The sequence below is a fragment of the Sorex fumeus genome, unplaced genomic scaffold (assembly GCF_029834395.1).
Source record: "Sorex fumeus unplaced genomic scaffold, SorFum_2.1 ptg000098l, whole genome shotgun sequence".
In the NCBI taxonomy this organism is placed as follows: domain Eukaryota; kingdom Metazoa; phylum Chordata; class Mammalia; order Eulipotyphla; family Soricidae; genus Sorex; species Sorex fumeus.
Window position 1 is genome coordinate 62,593,986 of NW_026606155.1, and position 25,831 is coordinate 62,619,816.

The 25,831-nt window shown below is 40.1% G+C and overlaps 1 protein-coding gene across 2 annotated transcripts in view; it reads right to left on the minus strand.

The window, feature by feature from the left end:
- The window catches only part of AKAP6 (A-kinase anchoring protein 6), a 562,035-nt gene that overhangs the window by 250,152 nt on the left and 286,052 nt on the right, over positions 1–25,831 (minus strand). For both annotated transcript variants that reach the window (XM_056134199.1, XM_056134200.1), the window contains exon 5: positions 19,678–19,800. In XM_056134199.1, coding sequence (XP_055990174.1) covers positions 19,678–19,800 — 123 coding nt within the window. The remainder of the gene's footprint in view (positions 1–19,677; positions 19,801–25,831) is intronic.

Genomic DNA, 25,831 nt, shown 5'->3' on the forward strand with positions numbered 1-25,831 from the left:
TGAAAATCCTGAGTTTTGAAGCAAGAGAACATAAGGACCTGAGAGTAGGCACAATAATTTGACAGAATTGAAGCTCAAAGTACAGAATAGATGCACTTGAAGCAGTTAGATCTGTTCTGCCTCATAATGATGTGAGGGGAAATTTTAATATGTTACTTTATTTTCTGGGCCAGAGCAATAGCATAGCAGGTAGGGCATTTGCCTTACATGCAGCCGAGCCAGGTTTGATTCCTCTTCCCCTCTCGGAGAGCCCGGCAAGCTACTGAGAGTATTTAGCCCACATAGCAAAGCCTGGCAAGCTACCCGTGACATATTTGATATGTCAAAAAGAGTAACAACAGTCTCACAATGGAGATGTTACTGGTGCCCGCTCGAGCAAAATTGATAAACAACGGGAGGACAGTGCAGTGCTACTTTATTTTCTGATGTGTAACTAATTGATTAGGAAATTTGAAAACATGATGCATTCATTAGTAGGGAAAAATAAACTTACAAGTTTGATGCTGTAGAATAGAATCATCTACTAAAAAATTAAATCGGTACAGTCTAGCTTAGCTTTTTAGGACATCCACTAACCATGAATGAATAATATTAATTAATTCACAATGAGCTTCTGTGAAGTCAATAAAACTGATACATTAGCAAAATTGTCAATAAAATGTTTGGCTGTTCTGCGATTCTTTAATACAATTTGCTCATTTTGTTTCCACCTTTTCCTACGAAAAAAAGACTACAGAGATTTGATTTTTCTGGGGTCAGAGAGATAATACAGCAGGTAGGGAGCTTATCTTGCATGCAGCTGACCTGGGTTTGATTCTTGGCATCCTATATGGTCCCCACCTTCACAGCCCCCTGATTACAACCAGGAATGATTCCTGAGTGCATAACCTAGAGTAACCACTAGCACTGCTGGGTGTTCCCCCCAGCCCCAAAAAAGGGTGGAAAGACCTTTTTTAATATTTCCCCCCAATGAATATGATATTTGGACAGATTTCTGTTGTTATTCTACAAAACATTTTCTATGCAATGCCTTATGACACATAGTCTCACTATAATATCCACAGAACACCCTGAAAATGCAGGGTGTGTTCTGGAAATTTAATTTGTGATGACAACTACATCACCATAGGCAAGCAGTATCATCTACTTGTAGTATCACAGATTATGTAAAATTACATAAATATGAATAATCTGGGTCTTGAGGAATACTAGACCTTTAAATGTTAGCTCCTAACTTAAAACAGCAAGCACCAAACACCTAGAAAAAAATAACTATGTAAACGGAAAATGCAGTGACTAGACAAAAAACCGGAGTATCAAAATGATGACACAACAGAGGTTGACCAATGTATGTTTCCTTTATGGCCATATCTAGCCCCCCTCACCATAATTTGGTACAGAACTAAATGCATTACTTCTTGACAAGATCTAATTCCCACAGGAGGCTGATTGCACTTTGATTATGATCAGATATCTCAAAGCAAGAAAATACACTACATCTAATCCGTCCATTCGAATTTTTAAAGCCAGTTTGATGGGTATGAGAGGTTATGTGGATATGCAACTGAGACCATATATCCTGTGACAGGAACAAAACTGTGACAGATGTGAAAGATCCTAAGCATAGATATTCCTCCTTGTGCAGGAAATAATGGGGAAGAACTATAATCACATTCAGAGACTTAAAACTCCAGCGTGGTCCAGCCTTGGCATGATTTCTTGAACACAGACATTGAGTCATGACCACATAAAACTATTAGTGCTTTCCAGGTCCACTGAGGTCCTATGACACTTTTAAACAATCAAAAGCGACAAAAAGAGCTAGTTAGTATTTCCTGGCCTAATATCAGCTTTAATAAAACATAAATTAAATATATATTAAAATTCCTTTTTCCATGCTCGCCAAGGATCACACTTGCACTTCTTTTAGTTGTGGCTCCCGCTGGGGGTTGTTTTTCTGGTACTCTAACACACCTAGTGGTGCAGTCACTGGAAACTGCAGTTTGGGAGATCCCAAACAGTAGAGACTCCAGGTTCCAACTACAGGGCTGTCACGATCACACTTGAAACATGTGGAACTCCGGGGATTTGAGCTCATGACCATATACTTACAAGGCAAGTGCTCTAAGATATTGCACTATTCCTTTGGGTCTAATTTTTAACAAATCTCCATATTTTTCTTGGAGGTGGCATCACATTGCCACCAATGTGTAATAGAGTTCCTTTCCTTTCGTGTTCTTGCCGGCACTTGTTTCTGTCCCTCTGACAGAGACCCACGGCAGAGGCTGGCAAGCTACCCGTGGCATATTCGATATGCCAAAAACAGTAACAATAACAGGTCTAATTCCCCTGACCCTGAAAGAGCCTCCAATACATTGGGAAAGAAGAGTAAGGAGAGGATGCTAAAATCTCAGGGTTGGGATGAATGGAGACGCTACTGGTGCCTGCTAGAGTAAATCGATGAAAAACGGGACGCCAGTGGTACAGTGATACAGTGATAGATAACAAATGTTTAGAATATACAATTGTAACTCAAGCAGGTTATAGTGGGTTGGGTAAAAGAGATAAGAAAGTAAAAATTCTATTAGACACTGTACAGAATAAATGTATAAATAGGGTTTGTAATATGACAGGGGACTTTAAGTGAACCAAATGTGTCCTAGACAGTAAAGTTAAAACATTTTAAAATGTTGACTACCAAGATGATCAAATGAAAACAAGATTATTGGGCTGTATTCCATTCAAGTGTGGTAGGTGTTGGATAGATGCTATGGTACCCACACTGGGAGTCACCATCTACAAAGCCTAGAGGGAGCTTGTGATAAAAGATTGATTTGTGAGCCAGAAAAATACAACAAGGGTTAAGGTGTGTGCCTTGCACCTAGTCAACTGAGGTTTGGTTCCTAGTTCCACATATGATCACCTGATCTCTGCCAGGAGTGATCCCTGAGCATAGTACAGGAATAAGCCCTGAGCACAGCTGGGGATGAGCCCCCACTCTCCCTCCACCCCCCAAAAAGGAAAAAACTGATTTGTATGTGGGTCTGGAGGCACTCTTCTGGGTCAAGAAACAGGAAGTCACAAGCAATGTAGTATGGCTGAAACAAGAAGCTAGCAGGGAAGGTGGGAGCCCTGGCAACACACGTTACTTAACTCCAGTTACTTAACTCCAACAGCCGTGAAAGAGTCAAGGATATACATGCCAACAACATAGAAGAGTGACTGGTGCATTTCCATGTCCTAGAAAGCTCTTTGGCTCTTGTGTCAAGTCGACTTGAAAAGGCTGACTGGAGACAGGGAGGCCACTTAGGAGGCTGCTGGGATAATATAGACCAGATGTTCCTGTGTGCTCATTTTTTTTAATTAAGAAAAGGTATGTTTTTTCTTCAAAATGAATGAAAGAAGGAAAAATGAAGAAAATCTTCCTGTCTTTTAAAGATTTTTCAGTGCGTGAGAGCAGCGTGTGCCAGAATTGAGTTCTTTGGCTGCTCTGATGATAAATACCAGAGGTTATTAGTCAGGAGTCTCCAAATGTGAAAGACATATTGAACTGATGAACTTTTACTCCCACTGTCATTTTAAAGAGATGGTATATATTCTGATGAATAAGGCACTTGCTGACACATTTTCCTCACACAAAAGATTTTTACTACCCTAAGAAAATGAAAAGTTGCCTTTTTGCAAAGGCAAGAGGAAGAATATGTGTTCAGTCAGAAAAGCAGAGGCTTGAACATCCACCTGCCACCTGCCTTAGGCCATTGTGCTCTGCAAATCTCCTCACCCCCCCTCAATGAACTGTCCCCAGCCCTGTTCTGGTCGCCAGGAGGGGCTCTTGGGTGTGGAAAAGCCATGAACCCCCATGGAAAACTCTTTCTCCTTCCTCCTCCCACTGCCATTCATACACGCATACTGTAGCGCCGTAGCACTGTCCTCCTGTTGTTCATCGATTTGCTTGGGCGGGCCCAGTAATGTCTCCATTGTGAGACTTGTTACTGTTTTTTAGCATATCGAATACATCACGAGTAGCTTGCCAGGCTTTGCCGTGCTGGCGGGATACTCTCGTAGCTTGCCAGGCTCTCCAAGAGGGGCGGAGAAATCGAACCCAGGTCTGCTGCATGCAAGGCAAACGCCCTACCTGCTGTGATATTGCTTCAGCCCCATCCATGCATACAGTCCTCAAAATTAAAAATCTGCTTCCTCAATGCCATAGATGCCTGAAACCTCCCAAAAACGTCATTCAAGCACCATGAGGATATAAAATTACAAATTGTGGAGCCCCATAGAGATAGTTCAAGGCTGAGGTCATGGTCTGCATAGAGAAGCCCCAAGTCCACGGCAGGGAGCAGCCTCCAAGCACAAGCAGGTGTAGACTAGAAAAAAAAATGATAAAATTAAATAAAAACTTAAAATCAAATAAAACATATTACATCCAAAAAACATGATTCAAAATGTTGTCTATGATAAACACATAGGCATGGGAATCAAGGGCACCAAGAAGAGAAGAGTGTGGGGTAGTGCAACAAAATGTTAGTACCGTTTGTGTGGGTGCTTTGGTGTTAAGTGCTTTGGTTTTAGTTGCTGGCGCTTTAATTTTCTGAAACATAAAATAAAAATAGTCCCATCCAGCTTTGCTGTCCATGACTGAAATAGTGATAATGAACATAAAGTGAAAAACTGCCTGGAATAGTGCATATGTATGGGAGAACCACCGTTTGAAGATTTTGAAGACTTAAAATCTTGCCTCCTAGGTTCCAGACATCCTAGAGAGCAGGCAATACTTTCTGGTACTTTCTGAACTTTCAGTTGGCAGGGAGCACTCACTCTGCGGGACTCTGCCAGTCCTCTAGTGTGGAGCCCAATCAGATTCCCAGCACAGACCTGCCCTTAGCTGTTCCCATGCAGGAATACTGATGGAGAAAGGGAGACAAACAGAGAAAGCAGAGATTGAGGTCTTCATTTTGCCTCAGGTATGTGCCCTTGGATCAGTCAACTGACCCTTCCAGGCTTCTGTTCCTTTATCTACATTCAGGCATTTGGACTCAATGTTTTCCAGTCTCTGGACCCTTTGATTTTTATCTTACAGCCAGGCAGTTAAGGAGAGGTGGCTTAGGATAATTTTTATTTATTCCAAATCTGAGAATTTTCAAAAGGAGAAGAATCCCAAAGGCCATCTGTCCACTCATCTACCCCAGGGCAGCTGTGTCCCTCGGCCGACCTAGGCAGATGTCTCCATTCTATTTTTAACCAGCTCCAGGAAAGGCTCTTCCAAGTCCTTCGCCTAAGTCCCAAGCATTTCTAGCTCAGGAATTTAGGAGTTCTTTGAACAGCAGCACAACCTTCTCTCTGTTCCAGGTTCTGTTGCCAAGTCTCGTCTTTAGTGTAGGAGTTGGAAATCTGAAACACCGTGAGAATATGCCGACAAAATCCACACGTCCAATCAATCACCAGAGCTGCTGATTTGTTTCTCCTTCCTTCCCTCAATACTGACTCATGTTGCTTTAGCTGCAGACCCTCAGCCTCTCCCCTTGCCAGGTTGACTTCAACAGCCTCCAGTGGTGGATATTCACCACTCTCCGTGTGGCGGTCCAGGCACTGCCCAGAGCGGGAGGAGGCTGCTGTGAACAAGATGAGCATGGGGCTGTCCTCATGCAGCACATCCTAGAGCAACAGGGAGGATGCATGTGCATCTGAGAAATAAAAAGTTGCATAAGATCTCCACATGGTGTGGGGAGCTGGTGACAAGCATAGGCTCTGTAGCTGGACACACAGGGTTCAAATCCTGACTTCAGCATCATCTGGTAAGTAAGCTCAGGCAATGTCTGTGTAATGTAGTTTCCTCATCGGTAAAAAAGTGGTAAGGTCTTTGGGCCAGGACGATAGTACAGTAGGTAGGGTGTTTGCCTTGCATGCGGCTGACCCAAGTTCGATCTCTGCATCCCATCTGGTCCCCCAAATACCTCCAGGAGTGATTCCTGAGTGCAGAGCCAGGAGTAACCCCTGAGAATCACTGGGTGTGACCCAAAAAGCATTAAAATAAAAGGTGGTAAGGTCAGTGAGAACCTCATGTGAGGACTAACTTAAAGAAACTTAAAGAACAGAAACTTAAAGAACAGAGTCTGGAATATCCCAACATTTTATAACACAGCATGGTCCTTCTATAAAACTGGTCCACAGATGCTTCTCTTTTTAAAACTCTCCTGCCCTATTACTACCCTCCCCCACACCCTCAAATATACAGTACAAGGTTCAGGCCTCTAGCATGGCCCACAGAGCAAATCTTCTGTGATCCCAGCCTCTTGGCTGTGGTGGGCCACACATCTGCTTTCAACTGTGCCTGAAATGCTCAGAGTTTCCTGACATGGTTTTCTGCAAGAATGTGTTCTGCACATCATTCTCCCCTTCCCCTGGCTGAGAGCTGCTTTATTCCTTAAAGATTCAATATGGGGAGAGTCCTAAATATCTTCCCTCCTCGTAGGTTTTCCTCCTCAGCATCCACAGTACCTGTGCTGAGCTCACACCTGTGGATAGCGTCCCTACTTTCCATGAATCCCTGGAAAGGAGAAGTGTTTGCTCCCGTTTTGTACCTCCAGGGCCTAGACCAGCACATGCCTAAACAAATGCCCAGAGGGACATGAATGAAGGTTCAGAAATCTTCCATCTAGCTATCAAAGCATTTGGTGAGATATTCATGCAATTATTCTCCACTTAGAAGTGGTTGATAAATGTCCCCAAATTTTATTCAGTGAACACCATGTAAATGAGCTGTCATGTTCCTTCGCTTACAAAATTACTTGCCAATTACACTTAGATGATCCCAGTGTAATTGCCATGTAAACTATACCCTGGCTGAGATAGCCTAAATCATCAATTTAACTTTACCCTTTCATCATATGGTACTTACCACCTAATTAAATAAATGGTCAGCCACCACCACAATTGTACATCTCCCCAACAAAATAAAGTGGCCACATTTTTCATTGATTTATCAGTTATGACAATCACAACATTCTTCCAGGTATAATATCAGAAGCTTTTTTAAAAAAAAGTAAAAGCACTTTGTATCCCAGAGAAGGAAATTCAAAGTGTGTGATCAAAGATAAGCATTACGAAACATTTTTTTCCTTTTAAGAAGACATTAAGATATAAAAACAAAGATCTTAATTTTTCCTGAAGAGACTTTTTCTTCCTGAAACCTCAGATAATTTAAACATTCCCAACCCTTTGAAAGAGTAGTAAGCTATTCCAACAAGCCACATGTCTTTCAAACAATTGTCTTTTCCTGTGGATGGTAAATGCATTTGAGTCAAGTTGACATTCCATTCTGACAGATCACTAATACCTGATGCAAGAATTAGATCTATGGAGAGGGACTGAATGATGATGATGTCTCTTAGAAACCAAATTTTCATTTTCTTTATTTACTTTTTTGATGCTGCCTCCACACCTGGCACAGGTAATCACACTGACTTCCCAGCATGGCCGCATTAGGCTAAACAGATTCTCAAACAGAGGTTTTGTCCAAAGGGACCATTTCCCTTTCAGAGCACACTGCTCGGAGGCCCTGATTGAAAAGAAGGTCAATGTTCGCCCAAATACCTCCCTGCACCCTGCAGTGGAATAATTGATGTGCAGCAGCCCCTCCAGCCGGAAGTCACCAATGTGATGGATGGATAGAAGTATATTATTCACACGTGCATCTGCTAATATACAGGTCCCAGTGCAACCACCAGGACTTAAGAATATTATGTGGATTTAGGACAATCCCTGAAGGACTTCCATTCCATTAAAAATTTGTTTGACAGCCTGGGGCAGAGCTATCCCAACTCCCACATGTTTCACGTGTTTTGAGATGGGGAAACAAACTGATTTAAAAATAAATTTAATAAAATTTGTAATGTCAAGTCATCAGCATCCTCTTATGCAGCCTTTTTTTTCCAAAATAGTAACATTAACCTGTGGATTTTTTTAACCTTTCTAATTCCTTGTGTTTGCTGCCAAGGGGGATAAATCACATCCTGAAAACATTACTATTTTTCCATTTACAGGTATTTTTCTTATCACAATTGTACTAGATAAAATACAGAAACTTTGCAACCAGACTTACTTTTGTTTGGAAATACTAGAGGAAATAATTTAACTTGCAAACATTCTTAGTTCTTCTTTGATGATTTATAATATTAGTTAAAATGTACTGTCTGTAGTGATTGTTACACTGTTTTTACACATGCTCTTTTATTCACAAGTTACTTCTAATTCCTATTATATATGTATGCAAGATTGGGTGGCAAGGGAAACAAAAACACAGACATCCCTGAGGCAGGTGATGGCAGAACATCGAGGGAAGGTTGGTGTTGAGAATTACCACTTCTTTAGGGACACTTGAGTTTCTCATATCACATATTTTCAGGTCTCCAAGAACAAAGGACATCATTTCCCCCAAATGAACAAAGCATCCTCCTACGCAGTGTTTTGGTTTTATGCCCACAAAAACCTTAATAGAAATAATAAGCATTTTTTTCCTGGCTACTGTTAAAATCTGCTTCAGATACAGAACTTACACCTTAGTATCATTTATGCTGAGTAAATTGTTTCAAGACCCACACAACACAGTGGGTGAGTAACACCTGTACAAGGCTCAAGAAGGGGAGAGAGAGATGGTAGGCACTGGCTACCATCCTTCAGCACCCACCTCTTGTGAATCAATCATCTATGCATGTGGCCTCACTATGTGAATGAATCCCTTCTTTGCAAGGCAAGTCTTGTAAATTTTCTTATTAGCACTTAGCACCGTGCTACCCTAACCAGGAATTACTTAATAAATTCAGGTTTTCCTGCCATTCTAATCTAAATCACACTATACCTGAAAAATAAAGCAATAAACTCATACAGTGTTTAAGCACCATCATTTTCAAAATGATGAGAAATGTTAAATACTTTGATCCAAGAATTCCTGAAGTCAGGTGAAAAAGTATCCAGGTACTGATACTTTGGACAGTTGAAGGATCCTTTCAATGAAACAAAGAAGAAAGCATTATTTGTCTCTTAGATTCACAGAAATAAAGTTATATGAGACAAGGCATGTGGTCCCAGATTTTCACATGTCCAAAATAAGCCTCCTGTCCACTCACATCACCCTTCAAATGACTGCACGGTATTATCTGCTGACTGACATTTATATTCCTGTGCAACCAACAGAGTAACTCAGGAGCTATGCATTTCAAATTGAGAAGCATTGCCATTGCCTTCCAAGCTCTTAGTTACACATCTTATGCTGAAGAGAATGATGGAGGACCGACAAATGAAACCTCAAAGCTTCTTCAAGGGTACCAGTCTGACTCAGTAAGACTGAGGGAGGTGACAGCCAAATTCAGACTTTTGAAATCTGACAAAGTGATTGCCTCCCGTCAGTGAATCAGTATGGTTATATGGCAGCTGCTGGTCTTGTGGGGCTCACCTTGCTTGTACCAGGGCTGCCTATCATCTCCACAGAGAAAAGCAGAAAGAAAGAGGTGGCACCAGGAAATGGGGAAAAGAAAAATCCGTTATTGAGACAAGAGAACAGTGAGCATAAATGTGGCAGACAACTGATCTTGCTGTGTATCAGAAAAAAATTGCCTCTCAAGAAAAAATATTTTCTAGTGCAGGCATTGCAAAGCTTAACAACTACAAAATTCTGTTATTTCTTTAATCAAACATCTACGTGCTTATACAAAAGCTAGTAACTATCGTACCCTGCCATTTAACCTGTCAACATCACTACTCTATTTCATCTTGATCAAGTTTTCCTTTCAAGCTAACATACAATGTCCGGAAGCTTAATGGTTTTGCCAAAGGAGTAAATGTGTTACTGTATCATTTATGCTGAGTAAATTATTTACTCAAAAGATAAGAACAATGAAGCTGAGACCAGTTGGAGCCTAAGAACAGTTGGAGCCAAGTAAATTCAAGTTAAAGGATCAAGTGACCAGTGGATGACTTCCAGCTCCATACACATATTATAATATATTTACATGATAAAAATCATACCCATTTGTGCCATTAACAGTTTACAGCTTTCATGGCAACCTGAGAAAATGACTACTATAGTTAGACTCTGGGTAGCGCCCTGACTCCAGGAAATTACTTCTCTAAAACTCTCCCTCTTTTTTGAAATTACACGAATATCTGACCCCTTATTAATTGACCCCATACAAATGCATAAAGCCTAGACATCTGTGTAGAAATGCTGCTACTCTCTCAAGTATATCCATGCTCTGACTATTTGAGTATGGACTCTTACTTTTAGTAAACTCTCTTACTTATTAACGATTCTGTTCTTTTAAAGTTATGTCTGCACATTGATCCTTGATTATTCAATTTTGCCCAAATACACACTTTCTATACTTTATCTTTAAATTACTCTTGAATTCCATGAGGTGAAGTTAAGAGCCTGGGAAGCTAGAAATAACTTAACAGCTTTAGCTCTGATTGAGTTTTTTTTCCCTATAACATTATCTCTTCATTTCAAGCAACACAAAAAAGGCAGAGGTGGAAACTGAAGGGCAAGCTAAAGAAAAGCATTTGAATGTACTTAGGAAAGTTTCACTGTATAGCTAAAAATTCTGTAAGTATCATATCATTTTTCTGATACAAATGAAAGTTACATAATAAAATAACATGAAAATCTAGAGGTAGATGATAAATGCACCCAAAAAATGGATATATTGGAATCTTATTAGACAGACATACTAGTTTGATACAATCTGATTTTATAAATATCTGACACATTCATAAAAAGGTATTCAAATCCTTCAATACTACAGTGGAAGGAGCTTTAACCACTGCACTACTGTTTCAGACCTAACCTGTTTCACTAATCTGCTTCTCTTTCCTAATCTCTTTCTTCACTCTCATCTACGTCTCATCCAACCCAAAACCCCTTGAGCTCTCCATTCCTCTCATTGTTCAAACAACATTCAACATACTTAGCAACATACTCCAGGATCTTGGGTTTCTCTGTCTATGTTTAAGTAAGCAACCCATCTGGAATATACTTTTTTATATAGGATTGTAATTTGAACATGGTTTTGCTGATAATAGAAAACTGTTTCATGGTTATCATCCTATCTTCATGTCCACCTAATCCTGGATTTCTCACACTATTGAGACTCTAATGTTCTTCTGGAATATAACCCCTAAAGTAGTTTATTTTAAAAATATTTTCATCCACGTAAAAGACAATGGACTCATTTCCTTAACATACAGCATGCTCCCTATAAATCCTGATGAAAAAAACCAACAAAGCAACAAAAAATGGACTAACAGAGCAGATAGTTCTTTATATATATATATCTCTCTCTATATATATAGATATATATGTACATATATATATGACTCCTAAAACCATGGAGATACAGAACCTCATTAAATTTCATCAAATAGAAATTTCTTAATACAAACTAAACTACAGTAAGATGATGTCATTTGTAATTATCAAAGGGACAAAGATAAGCCAATATGATAACATGCTCTGTTAGCAAGGATGCACAGAAACAGGCATTCTCATGCACTGCAGAGCTAAAATGGGAACAATCACTATCAAGAGCAATTTGGCATGCATAACAATTTTAAATGTGTATAATCTTTGACCCAGAAATTTGAAATATAAAGTATTTTTAAGGACGTACTTATGCTATGCAAGATGGTGAATATCCAAGGATTTTCAATGAGGCACCATTTGCAATCGAAAAAGAAAAGATGCCAGACAACCTCCATTTCTATCAATGAAGGATGAGCCAGATAAATCACAAAATTTTCACTGTGCATGAACACCATGCCACCATTCAAAGGTATCATACAGTTCTATACTTACTGATTTTTAATCATTGCTAATAATGAGAGAACAAAATTAAGCATACATATACTTTTTTTTCAAATAGCTGAAACAGCCAAAAGAATATAAAGAAACAAGAAAGAGTATTTCCAGGAGATATGGTAACAGTAAGGGTCTGACTGGTAGGTTCACATTTGATGTTCGAATTTTTTATTCCCTTTATTTGCCTTGAGAATTTATTGTTATATATGTGTGTATATTTATATAAACACTAGAGAGAAACTGATAATAGCACCAAGAATGTAGCTGAGTGGTAAAGTGCATGTTCTGTCTATAGGAGGTCCTGGAATCATCTCTAGTCCCATGCCCTAAAATCTAAGGAAAGAAAAAGAAACACCCACCTTTATATACTTAAAGCCATTTTTTTTGGTCGGCCCATAATTATTCTCTCATTTAAGCCAGAGTACTTGTTCAGTTAATCAATGCCAGCCTGATCCTATGTGGAATCTATAATTCAGGTCGCTCTCGAGTTTTAAAATAAAAATCAATTAAAAAATAAATATTCTTCAGTTTCAAAACAAAAGCAACTGTCTCCTTTACCACCAGGCAAAGCTATCTGGGCTATACCAGATGGCTAAGCAAACCTACCTGACTTGACCGTAAATGTCTGTCCGGCTCTTCTCTACGCAAGTAAATAAATCATAAATGCCCATAAGTTCTAAACACATCACCTCTTTATTTACCTATTTATTTTTCTTTTTGGACCAAACCCATCTATCTATGCTCAGGTCATACTCCTGGCTCTACTCTCAGGGATTACTCCTGGTAGGGCTCAAGGGACCATATGGGATGCTGGTGATCTGATCCAGGTTGGCCTTATGGAAGGCAAGCTACATACTCACTTTACTGTTACTCCAGCCTTGTTTTTTTTAACCATCCTTCTTGGGGAAATAATAAATAAACCTTTTCTCTGTGTTCCAAACAGTATTTTGCTTATTCTACAATAATTTTGTTGATGAAATTGTTACTTTTGTCATTGATAAGTCTGTAGATAATTAAATGCAATCCATGATAAGTGGATCTACTTTTTTCAGATTGTAAGCCACGGGAAGAGAGAGGTCAAACTTGCTCGTCATACATTCAAAGTACCTAAAGACCTATCTGGAATTCACAGGTGCTTAATACATATGAACTCATTCAATTCCCACATTTTCTTATTTATCAAATATAATTAAGAATACTTTTCTATGAAGGCTTGATGTGATTGTTAGTGCTTGTCCAACATGGTAGGTCAAGTACTGTGTATAAAAACTTTCACCAAAGTTAAAGAACCAAACTTGTGCTTTGGTTCTTTTTTTCCTAATTCTTTACAGCTCTCTAGTGTCAGTCTGACTTTGTTTTCTCTTACTGAACACTCTGATTGGCTGCAGATAAAAGAACTTCTGGTTTGTTTTCCTGACTACAGATAAAAGAATTTCTGGTTTGATTTACTGAAGTTGATTACATATAAAATGATGCCATTTGGTGAGTTGAGTATGCATTAAGAACTACTTGAAAGATCAAAGGTATTTTTTCAGGAGCAAAGGGATATGAAATAAAACATTTGGAGGGGAATGTTGCTGGCATTTTCTACTGTTTTACTCTAAAGAACGCTTACGGATGATACTATAAATTCTCCTACACTGTAGCACTGTCCTCCCGTTATTCATTGTTTTGCTCGAGCGGGCACCAGTAACGTCTCCATTGTAAGACTTGTCATTACTGCTTTTGGCATATTGAATACGCCATGGGGAGCTTGCCAGGTTCTGCTGGATGGACGAGATACTCTCGGTAGCTTGCTGGGCTCTCCGAGAGGGGCGGAGGAATTGAACAAGGTCGGCTGTGTGCAAGGCAAACACCATACTCGTGCTATTGCTCCAGCCCATAAATAAGTTCTCCTAATAGAAAAAAATATACAACTTCTTCACCAAAAACTATACATGATGCTGCAACTCATATGTAGTGTTTGGTGACATTTTCTTCTTTAGTCAACAAAACAGTAATAGCAGAAACAACCTAAACTCCATCAATAGGTAATCTGATAAACTAATTATGACTTGGCTGTGGAATAAAATATTACTGACCAAGAAAAAGGAATGAAGGACACATTGACATAAATTAATTATACTGAATGACAGTAATCTGATCTTCCTGCAAAGTACACTGCTTTGATTCCTTTTAAAAGTGAAAAAGCAGATCAACGACTGCATAGAGATGTAGCAAGGCAAAGAGGAAATAATTATAGTATTTGGGGGTGTAATGGGTATGTTTATGATCCTGATTATGGTGATGGTTACACAGAGTATGAATATTTGTCAAAGTTTATAAAATTGTATACTTTAAATATGTGTAATGTATTATGTGTTAATTATAATTTGGAGGTGTAAGGAACAGACAGAGGTCAGTAAAAAGTGAGTCTGTCCAATAGATAGATAGATAGATATAGATATCTTTCTATTCATGTATCTATCTACCTAACCAACTATACATACATACAACGCTATTTTAAAGCAGTTTCGAAGTAAGAGGAATGTTCAATATGTTCAATACTCACCAAATACCTTTGTAGAATGACATTTTCAGTAAAATGTCATTTTCTAGGAAGAGAGGAATTGTATTTTTGAAAGGAGCAGCCAGGTTGCAAGCAGATGATTAATTATCATGGAAAATCATTGATGTATCATCGCAATTTCACAGTATTTCTTACAGTTAAAATAAAGCTCCTTCATATTTTTCATAAAGGTATTGTGAAGCTTTAATTGATTTGTGTTGGTAAAAACCCTTGGTTGCCATCATGGAAAATAATTGAATTAAGTATCAAAATGTAGATGTACAACTTTTGCTATTTGCTCTTTTTTAATATTTTCTTTGTAATAAATATTGCAGGGTGCCAACTATCCTAACATATTATTAAACCCATGGAGATGCTGATGATTTGGGCTAGTCCCACTGATGATTTAATGTTAAATTATCGAACCTCTAGAGTTTAAATACAGAAACTTGTGTAGCTATCTGTATATACTGAGTAATTTTGTAAATACCATTTAGCCACACATTAATCAGCAGTAATTATTTGTACAGAATGCTTTAAAGACTATAAATCCTTTGACTTAGAGGTTTACTTTATTTATGAGTAAGTAGAATAACCTTTGCTTTCTTTTAAGAATGACTTAATACTACTTCAACACCACAGTAAGGGACATAAAATAGAAATGTACAAATAACAGCACTGATCAGGAGAGACAGCAAAGATACTTATGCCGACAGAGTGACTCAAAGTTTATTTGAAGGATGCCTAAATAACAGGCAGCAACTGGATCACAGGGACAGTATGCAGTGAAGCAGTGATTCCATAATTGGCCCTAAGTATCACTCAACAGTGGTCTGGCATACTAGACTTCAGTAACCCTTAAATAATAGCATTCATAATTTCAGAAGTAAAATTTGAGAGTGTAACAACATGCAATTTTTATAAATCTGGATATCACAGACCCTCACTATTCACAAAGCAGAGGTAAAAATACTTCTATGCGATCTCTATTCCAAACAAAACAATCAGACATGAAAAGAACCCTCATCTACTCTCAGTGGGACTGTCATCTGTTCAGTCTCTATGGGAAACAGTACAGAGACTTCTCAGACAATTAAGACTAGAGCTGCCATGTGACCCAGAGATTCCACTTCTTGGCATCCACTCCAAGAAACATTGATTTAAAAAAAAAATGCACTTCTTGCTCTCTACACCACTACTTAAAATAGCCAAGATCTGGAAATAACCCATGTATCTGACAACAAATGAGTAAAGAAATTATTGTATTCAATAATTATTGTATTCTATATGTTTACATAAAATATATGTATACATATGTATTTCACATATGTATGCCATTTCATTTTTTTCATTTCATCATCCTGTTAATCGTCGATTGCCTCGAGCAGGCCCCAGTAACGTCTCTTTCATCCTAGCCCTGAGATTATATTCACGGCTCTTTAGGAGAATGAGACCCATCATTGTTACTGGTATTTGGCATATTTGGTACGCCACGGGGAGTTTGCCAGACTCTGCCCTGTGGGCAGGCTACATTCGATAGCCTGCAAGTTTGTCCAAAGCTATATACATACATATATATATATATATGTATATATATACCTATGGAGTATGACTCAGATTTAAGAAAAGATGAAATCTTGCTGTTTTCTGCAACTTGGATGGATCTGGAGTGTATTGTGCTGAGCAACATGAGGATAAGGACAAATATCTAACGGTCTCACTCATAGTCGGAGGACATATAAAGAAACAAAGTATCATTGTATCACTGTCACTGTCATCCCACTGTTTACCGATTTACTCAAGTGGGCGCCAGTAACGTCGACATCCATCCCAGCCCTGAGATTTTAGCATCCTCTCCTTACTTGTCTTTCCCAACGCTGCCGTATTGGAGACTCTTCCAGGGTCAGGAGAATGAGACCATTATTGCTACTGTTTTTGGCATATCGAATATGACACGGGCAGCTTGCCAGGCTCTGTTGTGTAGGCAGGATATTCTCAGTAGCTTGCTGGGCTCTCCAAGTGTATATATATATGTATACATATATATATATATATATATATATATCCCTCTATGATTTGTTGCCTACTGTCTGAACTTCATCAAATATGGCGTGGTGATTATGGAAAATGGGTAGGATGTGTCTTATTATGTGTCATGCAGTCCAGGAATATGTTCACTCATATGTGAGGCTTGGCCCAAGTGTATGGAAAGTGGCCTGGAGCATGGCGGAGGTTGAGTAGTGGAGGTCAGCTGCTGGAGCTGGGTCCCTTGGGGCAGGGAAGTGCTTTTACTCGGGCGCCCCAGAGGGGGGCGGGTGAGAGTACCCCCACCTCAAGGGACCCAGCCCCGTCAGCCGACCTCTACTACCCAACCTCTGCCATGCTCGAGGCTGCTTTCCACACGCTCAGGAGCCTCACGCATGAGTGAAGTCCCACAGAATCCAGGTAATAAAGAAATAAACTAAGGGAATAAATTATGTCAATGATAACAGACTCTGAGAGTCTGCCTACAGAAATGAATTTACTAAGTGTGGGGTACAGGGATAAGAGGGAACCTACTAACACTAGTGATGGATGCTGATACCCCAGGAGGTTGTGTGTGGTGTAGAGACATTTTATTCATGAAACATTAATAATTAATACTATTATTCATATGGTAACTAATCACTGTCCTCCCGTTGTTCATCGATTTGCTTGAGCGGGCCCAGTAATGTCTCCATCGTGAGGCTTGTTACTTTATTTGGCCTACTGAATATGTGACAGGTAGCTTGCCAGGTTCTGCCATGTGGGCAAGATACTCTCGGTAGCTTGCTGGGCTCTCTGAGAGAGGCAGAGGAAACGAACCCAGCTCAGCTGGGCAGCTGTGCACAAGGCAAACGCCCTACAGCTGTGCTATCATTCCAGCCCATGGTAACTAATGAAAATATATAATAATAATAATAAGATATGGTTATAGAGAAAAATAATTCAAGAAAGTGTTAAACATTTTGCAGAAACAAGGTGCCACACACTTTAAGAAGGATTCTTAGTTGTGGATTAGGAATCCACAGCAAAGGGGAAGTCATTTCTGTATTTTGATGAGAATGTTACAATAAAGAAGGTAGAGACACCTTCTAGAAATAAAAAGTTCTGCCATTTACAAGATTAGAAGATAATCATCACAAAGAACATTGGCAAATGAAATTTAAATGAAACTATAATATAAAAATTATAATTAAAATTAAAAATTCATTTCCTCAGTTGCTTTAGACACATTTCAAGTGCTCCTTAGATCCAAGTGGTCTGCTGCTCCGCAACTAGGCAGTGGACCAAAAAACAGAAATTTCTAGCATTGGATAGCTCTAGAACACACTAGGCTACAGTGTGACAGAAACTAATCTAGAGGTGTCAAGTAAGCAACCTTACAAGATGGATTCGAAGACAGAAGTGATACTGGCACAAAAGGCCTGTATCATTCAGCTTCCAAAGAGAAGAGCGATCTTGGTCCACAGCCTGGTTTTCAATAAACAGATTACAGTGCCTTTTATGTCCTCATGCCCTCTGGGACCTCAAAAACTAAATGTGTGTTTTCCATAAAATATTAAATCAAGAGAAATTAAGACAGCACACTTAATGTGAAATAAAGTTCATATACTCCTGTTTAAACACAGATTAGAATTTCTGTCAGAACAATGCCAGTGAAAAGTTGACATTCTAATTAATACAATTTACATTATAAAGCACTGAATATCGTTATCTTGCTATTATGAAATGCCCTCTTTAAAAAAAAAATCAAGGTTCTACTCAACAGGGAATCAAGTACTGAGGGCAGTATGTAAAATCCATGTACAAGAAAGGTGGTTAGGTCACTGACACTTTTACACTCCATCAACCCAGGTCTCTAAAAAAGGGAAACTATACACTCATCCTTTACCACAATGTTATCATTCTTTATAATATAAAATTCTATTTACAGGCAGCAAAAGATTTTAGGCTGTTGTTCTTGGTGTATTAAAACCTCTCCCTTCCCCTTCCTTCCTCCCTCCCTCTCTTCCTTCCTTTCCTCCCTCCCTCCCTTCTTCCCTTCCTCCTTCCCTCCCTCCCTCCCTCCCTCCCTCCCTTCCTTCCTTCCTTCCTTCCCTACCTCCCTCCCTCTTTTCCTCCTTCTGTCCCTCCCTCAGTCCCTCCCTCCCTCCTTCTTTACCTTCTCTTAACTCTCCATCATAGGAAACATTTCTGAACACCCTGCAAGCTCACTCACAAGTAAGGCTCCCACACCATGTTTACTCAATCCAAATTCTGAATGTGTAAAAGGGGCAGAAAACCAACCCCACAGTTGGGTGCTCAAGGATTCATGTTCACTGCCTTTGTCAATTTTATGCTATCAGTGAAAGGAATAAAGATGAGATCCTTAAAGCCTGAATTTTTCCTTCCCTACGACAACGTGCTTTTCCTTCATGCTTTATCACACTCCGCTACTTGGTCTCCACCCCTTCATAATTGATATCAGCCATTTGAAGCATTTAGGAAAAACCTCATGAGGTTCATCAAATGTCCCCCAGTTATAATTCTTGCTTCTCGCGTGTTCAGAAGCATATTCAGCCCATGTTTTCTACTTCCCTCCATGGTTCTCCCTGTGCTCTGGGACAAGTGTAATGACAGTTGTATTAATTATGTGCTGAAAAACTCACAGCAAAAATGATGGAGCTCGTCATTTTAAATATTTTATTAAAATAACCCAGTGTAAAACAGATAAAGTAGACCCTCTTGATAATGAGAAGTTCATTAATTTTACAAGAATTCTAGAAAGCAGAGAATGGTCATCAAAATGATCTCTTTTACTTATTTATTCTTTGAGGAGAGAAGCTTTCAGGGTTGCTTTAAAGAGCAAGGGCATTGCAAAATTTCCTACGATATTCTTAAAATATGACTTTGAGGGAAAATTTTGAAAGAAAAAAACAGGTTGAAAATATGGAAGATTCAAATTTCATAGTATTACCTGTAAAATCTGAGATGTTAGCTTCTTAATCTACTTTATTAAATCCATCCCAGGGCCTAGCATGTAGCTCATGTGATAAGTTCAAAACTTTTGAGTCTCTGGGTTTAATCCCTGTACCAGGGTAGACACTGATGGCCCTCAGTATCACAGTCCTGGTGCAATCCCACAGCAATAAATTAAAACAAGATTTCATTATCACATAACATTTTCTGATCAAAAAAATTGTATTCTCCTAAACAACCGAGCAGACTACTGGAATCCTTCCATTCTTAATAGCGAAAACAGAGTCTTGCCTACCAGGTGAGTCTCCAGATAGAGTTTAAGGCTATCCGTCTCTGCTTTGGGGGGAGTCCAGTTCTCAGTTGTTTCCATGGCTTTGTTTAACCATTGAATAAATTCATCCAACTTGTTTACAAATCCCTGGTGACAGGAAAGAAGGGAGAAAAGAACAAGAAAAATATATTAGTTGGTTCTCTCTGAAAGTCAGTGGTAAGAATAAGAAGTCTCAACCATGGTATAAATGATATCACCGAACTCCCACCCTTGTTCCAAGCTATAGCAAAGAATTCCCAGAATCTGTACTCTATCAGAATGGGAAGGAATAGTGTCTTCCAGTTTTTCTTTCCTAAGAAAACTTTTCTGAAGAATCCAGACAGGATGGCAAAGCGTTCTCATTGTAAAGGTAATAGCAAATCATCAAAGCACTCTGAGGTCTGAGAAGAATTCCCTCACCATAATCGGGTCAGTGTTAGGAACAGAGCTTGGCGCCAGGGTTTATGACATTGCAGGGACTCAATGTTCTTTACTCAAAAGCTGAACCCTAGGCATTTGAGTTGCCGTAACTGAACTAGAAATCCAGTTATAAATCGGCAGTGTGTTTAAAGGAACTTAGATAAGTTCTGACAAACAACACGTCTGTGGGTGAGTCGGGGTTCAGAGAAGCAAGGAAGGGTCAGGAGGTGGGACCAAGGACCAGAAGCAAATACCTGACTCCAGTGTGTCTCTACCACAAAGATAACGTTCTTGACTCAGAAACACAATTTAAGATAAAGGTAAAGGTAAAGGCCCTCCCGTTGATCGTCGATTTGCTCGAGCGGGCCCAGTAACGTCTCCATTGGAGACTTTGTTGTTACTGTGTCTGGCATATCGAATACTTTTTCAACTAGTGGGTATAAAATTTTTTCGACCACCTAAAAGAACACATCTGTAGAAATGGAAAATATCTGAAAGCAAGGAAAGTCCATTTATGAATCTGAGAAGGAAGCAGGAAGGGGGAGGGGGGCCTGCTTTTCATCACCAGGTAAGCAGCACCACCTGGTGGCCTAAAGGAGTAATGGCAAGCATCCAGACGAATTCCTCAAGACAGCAAAAGCTAGTTAGTTCCCATGTGAAATTTACTCGTTCTTCAGCACTGCATTTTGATTATTTTTAATAAATATTTTTAATGCTCCAATGAGTCTCTCATGAGGACTGTGTAAAACATATAAATTTATTTGAAGTTTCTACTAGGTAATAAGTTTAAGAGTCATAATCCTTTAAATCAAAGTACTTGGTTGGGTTACGAACAAAATTTTATAACTAAATGGGAACAAGGAGGGTGATAAAGAGAAAAGGAGAGAAACTCAGAAATACTTTCCAATCTACCAAAAGGAGAAGAGGCATGGCCGACATTCTTGGGAGGGGTATTTGTGCGAGCTGTCTCTCACCCCACAGAGCCGTGACTCACTTTCCCACACTCATTCCTAAATGTTACCCAAAGCTTTCCCCATAGGAGACAGTGCCAAGTGTCAAGAGTGTGATGACACCTGGCCACCACACCACAGCTCTTCTTCAGTGGCTTATGAAATGCACCCTATTTGGGTAGTTTTGGTAAAGTCATTAAGAAGTGTGGTGTTTGGGCAGGGGTCAGGCTGAAGCGGGCATCTGAAAGGAGAGAAGCGGCCTGTGAGTGTCCTGTGACTTGGACATGCCCTGCACAACTGCAATGAGCTGACCAACCCTCTGGGCTTCCTGAACTGTGAGCAGGACTAGGACTGGTCCAGATGTTCAATCTGATTTGATTCTAACCACAGACACTTAAAGAAATGCATGGCTAGAAATAAGTGTGACCAGAAATAAGGGCATGGACTGTTTGAATTCAAGTCCTAATTCTTGATATCTCCTAAGTATAAATTTTTCAAAAAACCAGCCAATTAAGAGAACTTTCACTGATCAAAGGCATTTATAGAAGTAGCATCTATATACCCTGACCAGAAAAAGTCTAAGTTGGTGAAAATCGTGAGATGAACATTATTTATAGTATTAAATAGTATTTACTATTAACTTTGTACTCAAGCTGCTATATCTGTCTGTCCGCCCCTCTCGGAGAGTCCGGCAAGCTACCGAGAGTATCTTGCCCACACAGCAGAGCCTGGCAAGCCACCCGTGATGTATTCGATATGCCAAACACAGTAACAACAAAATCTCCAATGGAGATGTTACTGGGCCCGCTCGAGCAAATCGATGAACAACGGGAGGGCCTTTACCTTACCTTTTATCTTTGTGTGTATATACAAAACACACACACACTATATATGTGTATATATATATATATATATGCATCTATATATTGGTTTGGGGACAAAAGTTAAGTCATGAATTAAATTATTTTGAAAGCAAATGGTTAAATTCAAGAATGCACTGAAGCACTGTCCTCCCATTGTTCATCGATTTGCTTGAGCGGGCACCATAATGTCTCTGTTGTGAGACTTGTTTTTACTGTTTTTGGCATATCAAATATGCCACAGAGACTTGCCAGACTCTGCCATGCGGGTGAGATACTCTCAGTGGCTTGCCGGGCTCTCCGAGAGGGAGGGAGGAATCGAACCCGGGTCGACTGTGTACAAGGCAAAAGCCCTAAACTCTGTGCTAGCGCTCCAGCCTAATCCAAGAAAACAAATTCTAAAATATTTTTGAAATGTTACCGGTTATAGACTACTTATTGTCATCTTTAAAACAAACCCAAGTAAATGATACAATGTAAGTGTGTGTGAGAGAGAGAATGAGAGGCTGCATGAGTCTCATCATAAAAGGTGAAATCTAAGACAGAGTTAAAACTTGTATCTGATTTCCTAATAAAGCCTCTGATTGCAGTTAGCTATAACCCATTAGATGCATATTAGGTCAAACCCTTAGATCCTGGTGAAACCTTCTGGATGATCTCTCTAGGGGGCCAGACAAATTGCAAAACCAAGACTGTCAATAGAGATTAAATGAAATTGGTCCCAGGCTTCTGGCCAGGGGTCCTCTGAATTATATCCCATCTCCACCAGTTTTTAGTTGCTATGGATTTTCTCCTCTTGCCAGCGCTAAAAATGTTTAATCAATCACAACAGAAACACGAGACATTCCTGTGTTTCTAAGTTGTAATTAAAGTTAAGCACTGCTCACTTTTAGGGAGCTCTTAGTGTCCCACCTCCCCATTACCACTACGTGTAGTCAATAGCATATAAGAATACAAACAGAAATCATGAATGCAAATGAAACGAAGCTACTGGGGTTGCAAAGACAGTCAGAATGCAAGACCTTTTCACTGCATGTGGCTGCAATCTTGGTTTGATGCCTGGAACCCCACATGGTCCCCCAGCCTGCCAGGAGTGATCTCTGGGTACAGATTCAGGTGTAAGCCCTGAGTACCACCAGGTCTGACCCATAATAAAAAATAAAAAGAGAAACTAGAGTCCACCCAACTCTTGAAACTTTTAGTGCCTATTTCCTCCTCTCCCAGACCCTTTATCTGGAGACTGTTCACTACTAGTATTCTGAGTAGTGAACACTGTACCTTGTATACTGATAGGCTTCTAGAAGACCAAATAAACTCCAATGAACTTCAAAGAGGACAATGAAACTCAGATGCCTTTCCCCATACTTTCCAATGCTGGCAATAAAAGGCACAAGAATGTACATTCCACCCTTTGCAGCAGGTAGAATTACAAATCTTTGGAAGGTCGAGTTTAGCCTTCACTGTCCATTGCCGTTGTGTCTGTGTTCCCTGCCATGCCATTTTCTCCACCTGTTTTCCTCCTACCATGGCTGCTCGTTCATTCTTCCATTACCTTTCCTGGCCTCCATGCTGGACACTCTAGGCACATGCTGACACAGTGACCTCTTTGCCTTCTGATCCAGGCATGGAGTGGCTGAAAATGTTTGGAGTAAAGCGGGATTCAGCCTCCAAAAAAAAAAAAAATCCTGGTCCTCAAACTTAGAAGGAAAGCAACACATCCCACTCTCAAGTCATTTTTGTATTTTGAAAAGTTCCTTGCTGAAGGTATTTAGAAAATTTTACTTTTAAACGTTCTAGAACATCAACCTCACAAACTGAGAAACAGAATGAAAGCCCATGCAAATATGCACTTACAGATTTGTGAAAAAAACATCTGCTGGAGCCCCCAGGTAGGTTACATATATTTGAAAACTATATTTGCCGGGAAAACATACAGTCCAATATTGCAAATAGCTACACTCTCATGTGGGTTAAGGTGACACTAGGCTGAGGAGATGGAGACGGAGAACAGGCTTTGCCTGAGGAAGCACTGCATAGTCCCCTGAGCACTGCCCGGAGGACGGAGGAAACCCCGGCACAACTGGATGTGGCCCCACTCTCAAAATATATATGCATCGTTTCCTTTATTTTCATACCTGTTTTCCTCCTATGCAAGCAAGCCCTGTTCTGATTAAGTAGAAACTCTCAGGATGGGGGCACAGGATGACAATTGCCCTTTGGCAAGTCCTCAGGGCACCCTGGATAAAAGGCGCCTTTTCAGTGAGTGCTACGTAAGGGGGTGGAAAACAATGACAAAGAGGAGACCATACCCCAGCTGGCAGGCTCAGTGCAGTGGAACGCCTGGGGATAACTTTTTATAGAACTAGCTAATTTTCGGACCAAATTGGGACTGAAACTTATTCCTCTGGAAAAGAGGAAAGACTGTCACTAGGACTCAGAGAAGTGGTGCTGAGTCATTTTACAAAGAGAAACATTGAGGGTCGGAGAAGGTGAAAGAGTTGGGTTTGAACTCTTGGCTCATTCCAAAGTCGGTTTCTCTCACAGCATGACTCTGCCTCTGAAAAACAGTGCTCCAAGGGACATGGGAGTGGCTCCTGGCAAAGAGGCAATATTTCTTCCCAGACCCTCAGTCTTGGCACCAAGGTCAAAACTCTTCTATGCTCTCAGTCCTTCCACCTTTGCCACATTCTGCAAATCTTTTTGAAAAGGGCTCTGTGAAGAGGCTGGATACTTAAAAAGAAATCTATAAGTGTTTTGTTTTGTTTTCTTTTCTTCTTGTTTTTTTCTTAGCAAACAGAAACCACTGTTAAGTGTGCTGAAAAATAATACAGGGTAAAAGGCTCCTGCCTTTCGCCTGGAGCCAACCCAGAGTCGTAGTCCGTCCCCCCTCCCCCACCATCTTTGGTCCCCCCAAGCACTGCCACAGGCTACTCCTGAACACAGAACCAAGAACAGCTCCTGAGTATTGGCAGGACTGGCTGGTAACAAACACTCTCCCCCCACAAAACATACACAGATTACACATTTTTTTTCTTTTTGGGTCACACCTGGCGATGCACAGGAGTTACTCCTGGCTTTGCACGCAAGAATTGCTCCTGGCGGTGCTCAGGAGGCCACATGGGATGCTGGGAATCGAAGCAGGGTCTGCCTCATGCAAGGCAAATGCCCTACCCACTGTACTATCACTCCTCTCACAGATTTCACAAATTTGAGGCAGAGTGAATGGATAAATTCATTTGAACAATGTCTCAATTATAGGTGAAGCTGTATCAGTGACTGGGAGGTGAAACTTGATTTATAGCAGGCAGTTTAGCCAACTACTTACGACTCATGGTGTTTGTTGTTTGGATGTGTGTGTTTACCCCAAGAAAGACGGGATGTAGTTGAGATCACATTGCTGCCCTCAGACAAGGATCTGCTAAAGAGCAATCAAAGAGTAAGCTATTTTCAAATCACGTACAAAAACAAACTAACAAAAATAACTGGCCAGTCTCTACTGTTAAAAATATTTTAAATCAGGGGCTGGAGCGATAGCATGGGGGTAGGACGTTTGCTTTGCATGCTGCCGACCCAGGTTCAGTTTCCGGCATCCCATATGGTCCCCTGAGCACTGCCAGGAGTAATTCCTGAGTGCATGAGCCAGGAGTAATCCCTGTACATCGGCAGGTGTTACCCAAAAAGCAAAAACAAAAAAAACAAAAAAATCCTTTTTTAAAAATCATTAGAAAGCTAGAGCGATAGTACAGTGGTAGAGTGTTTGCCTTGCATGCGGCTCACCCAGGTTCGATTTCTCAGCCCCTCTTCGAGAGCCCAGCAAGCTACAGAGAGAATCTCGTCCCCACAGCAAAGCCTGGCAAGCTACCTATGGCATACGTATTCAATATGCCAAACACAGTAACAACAAGTCTC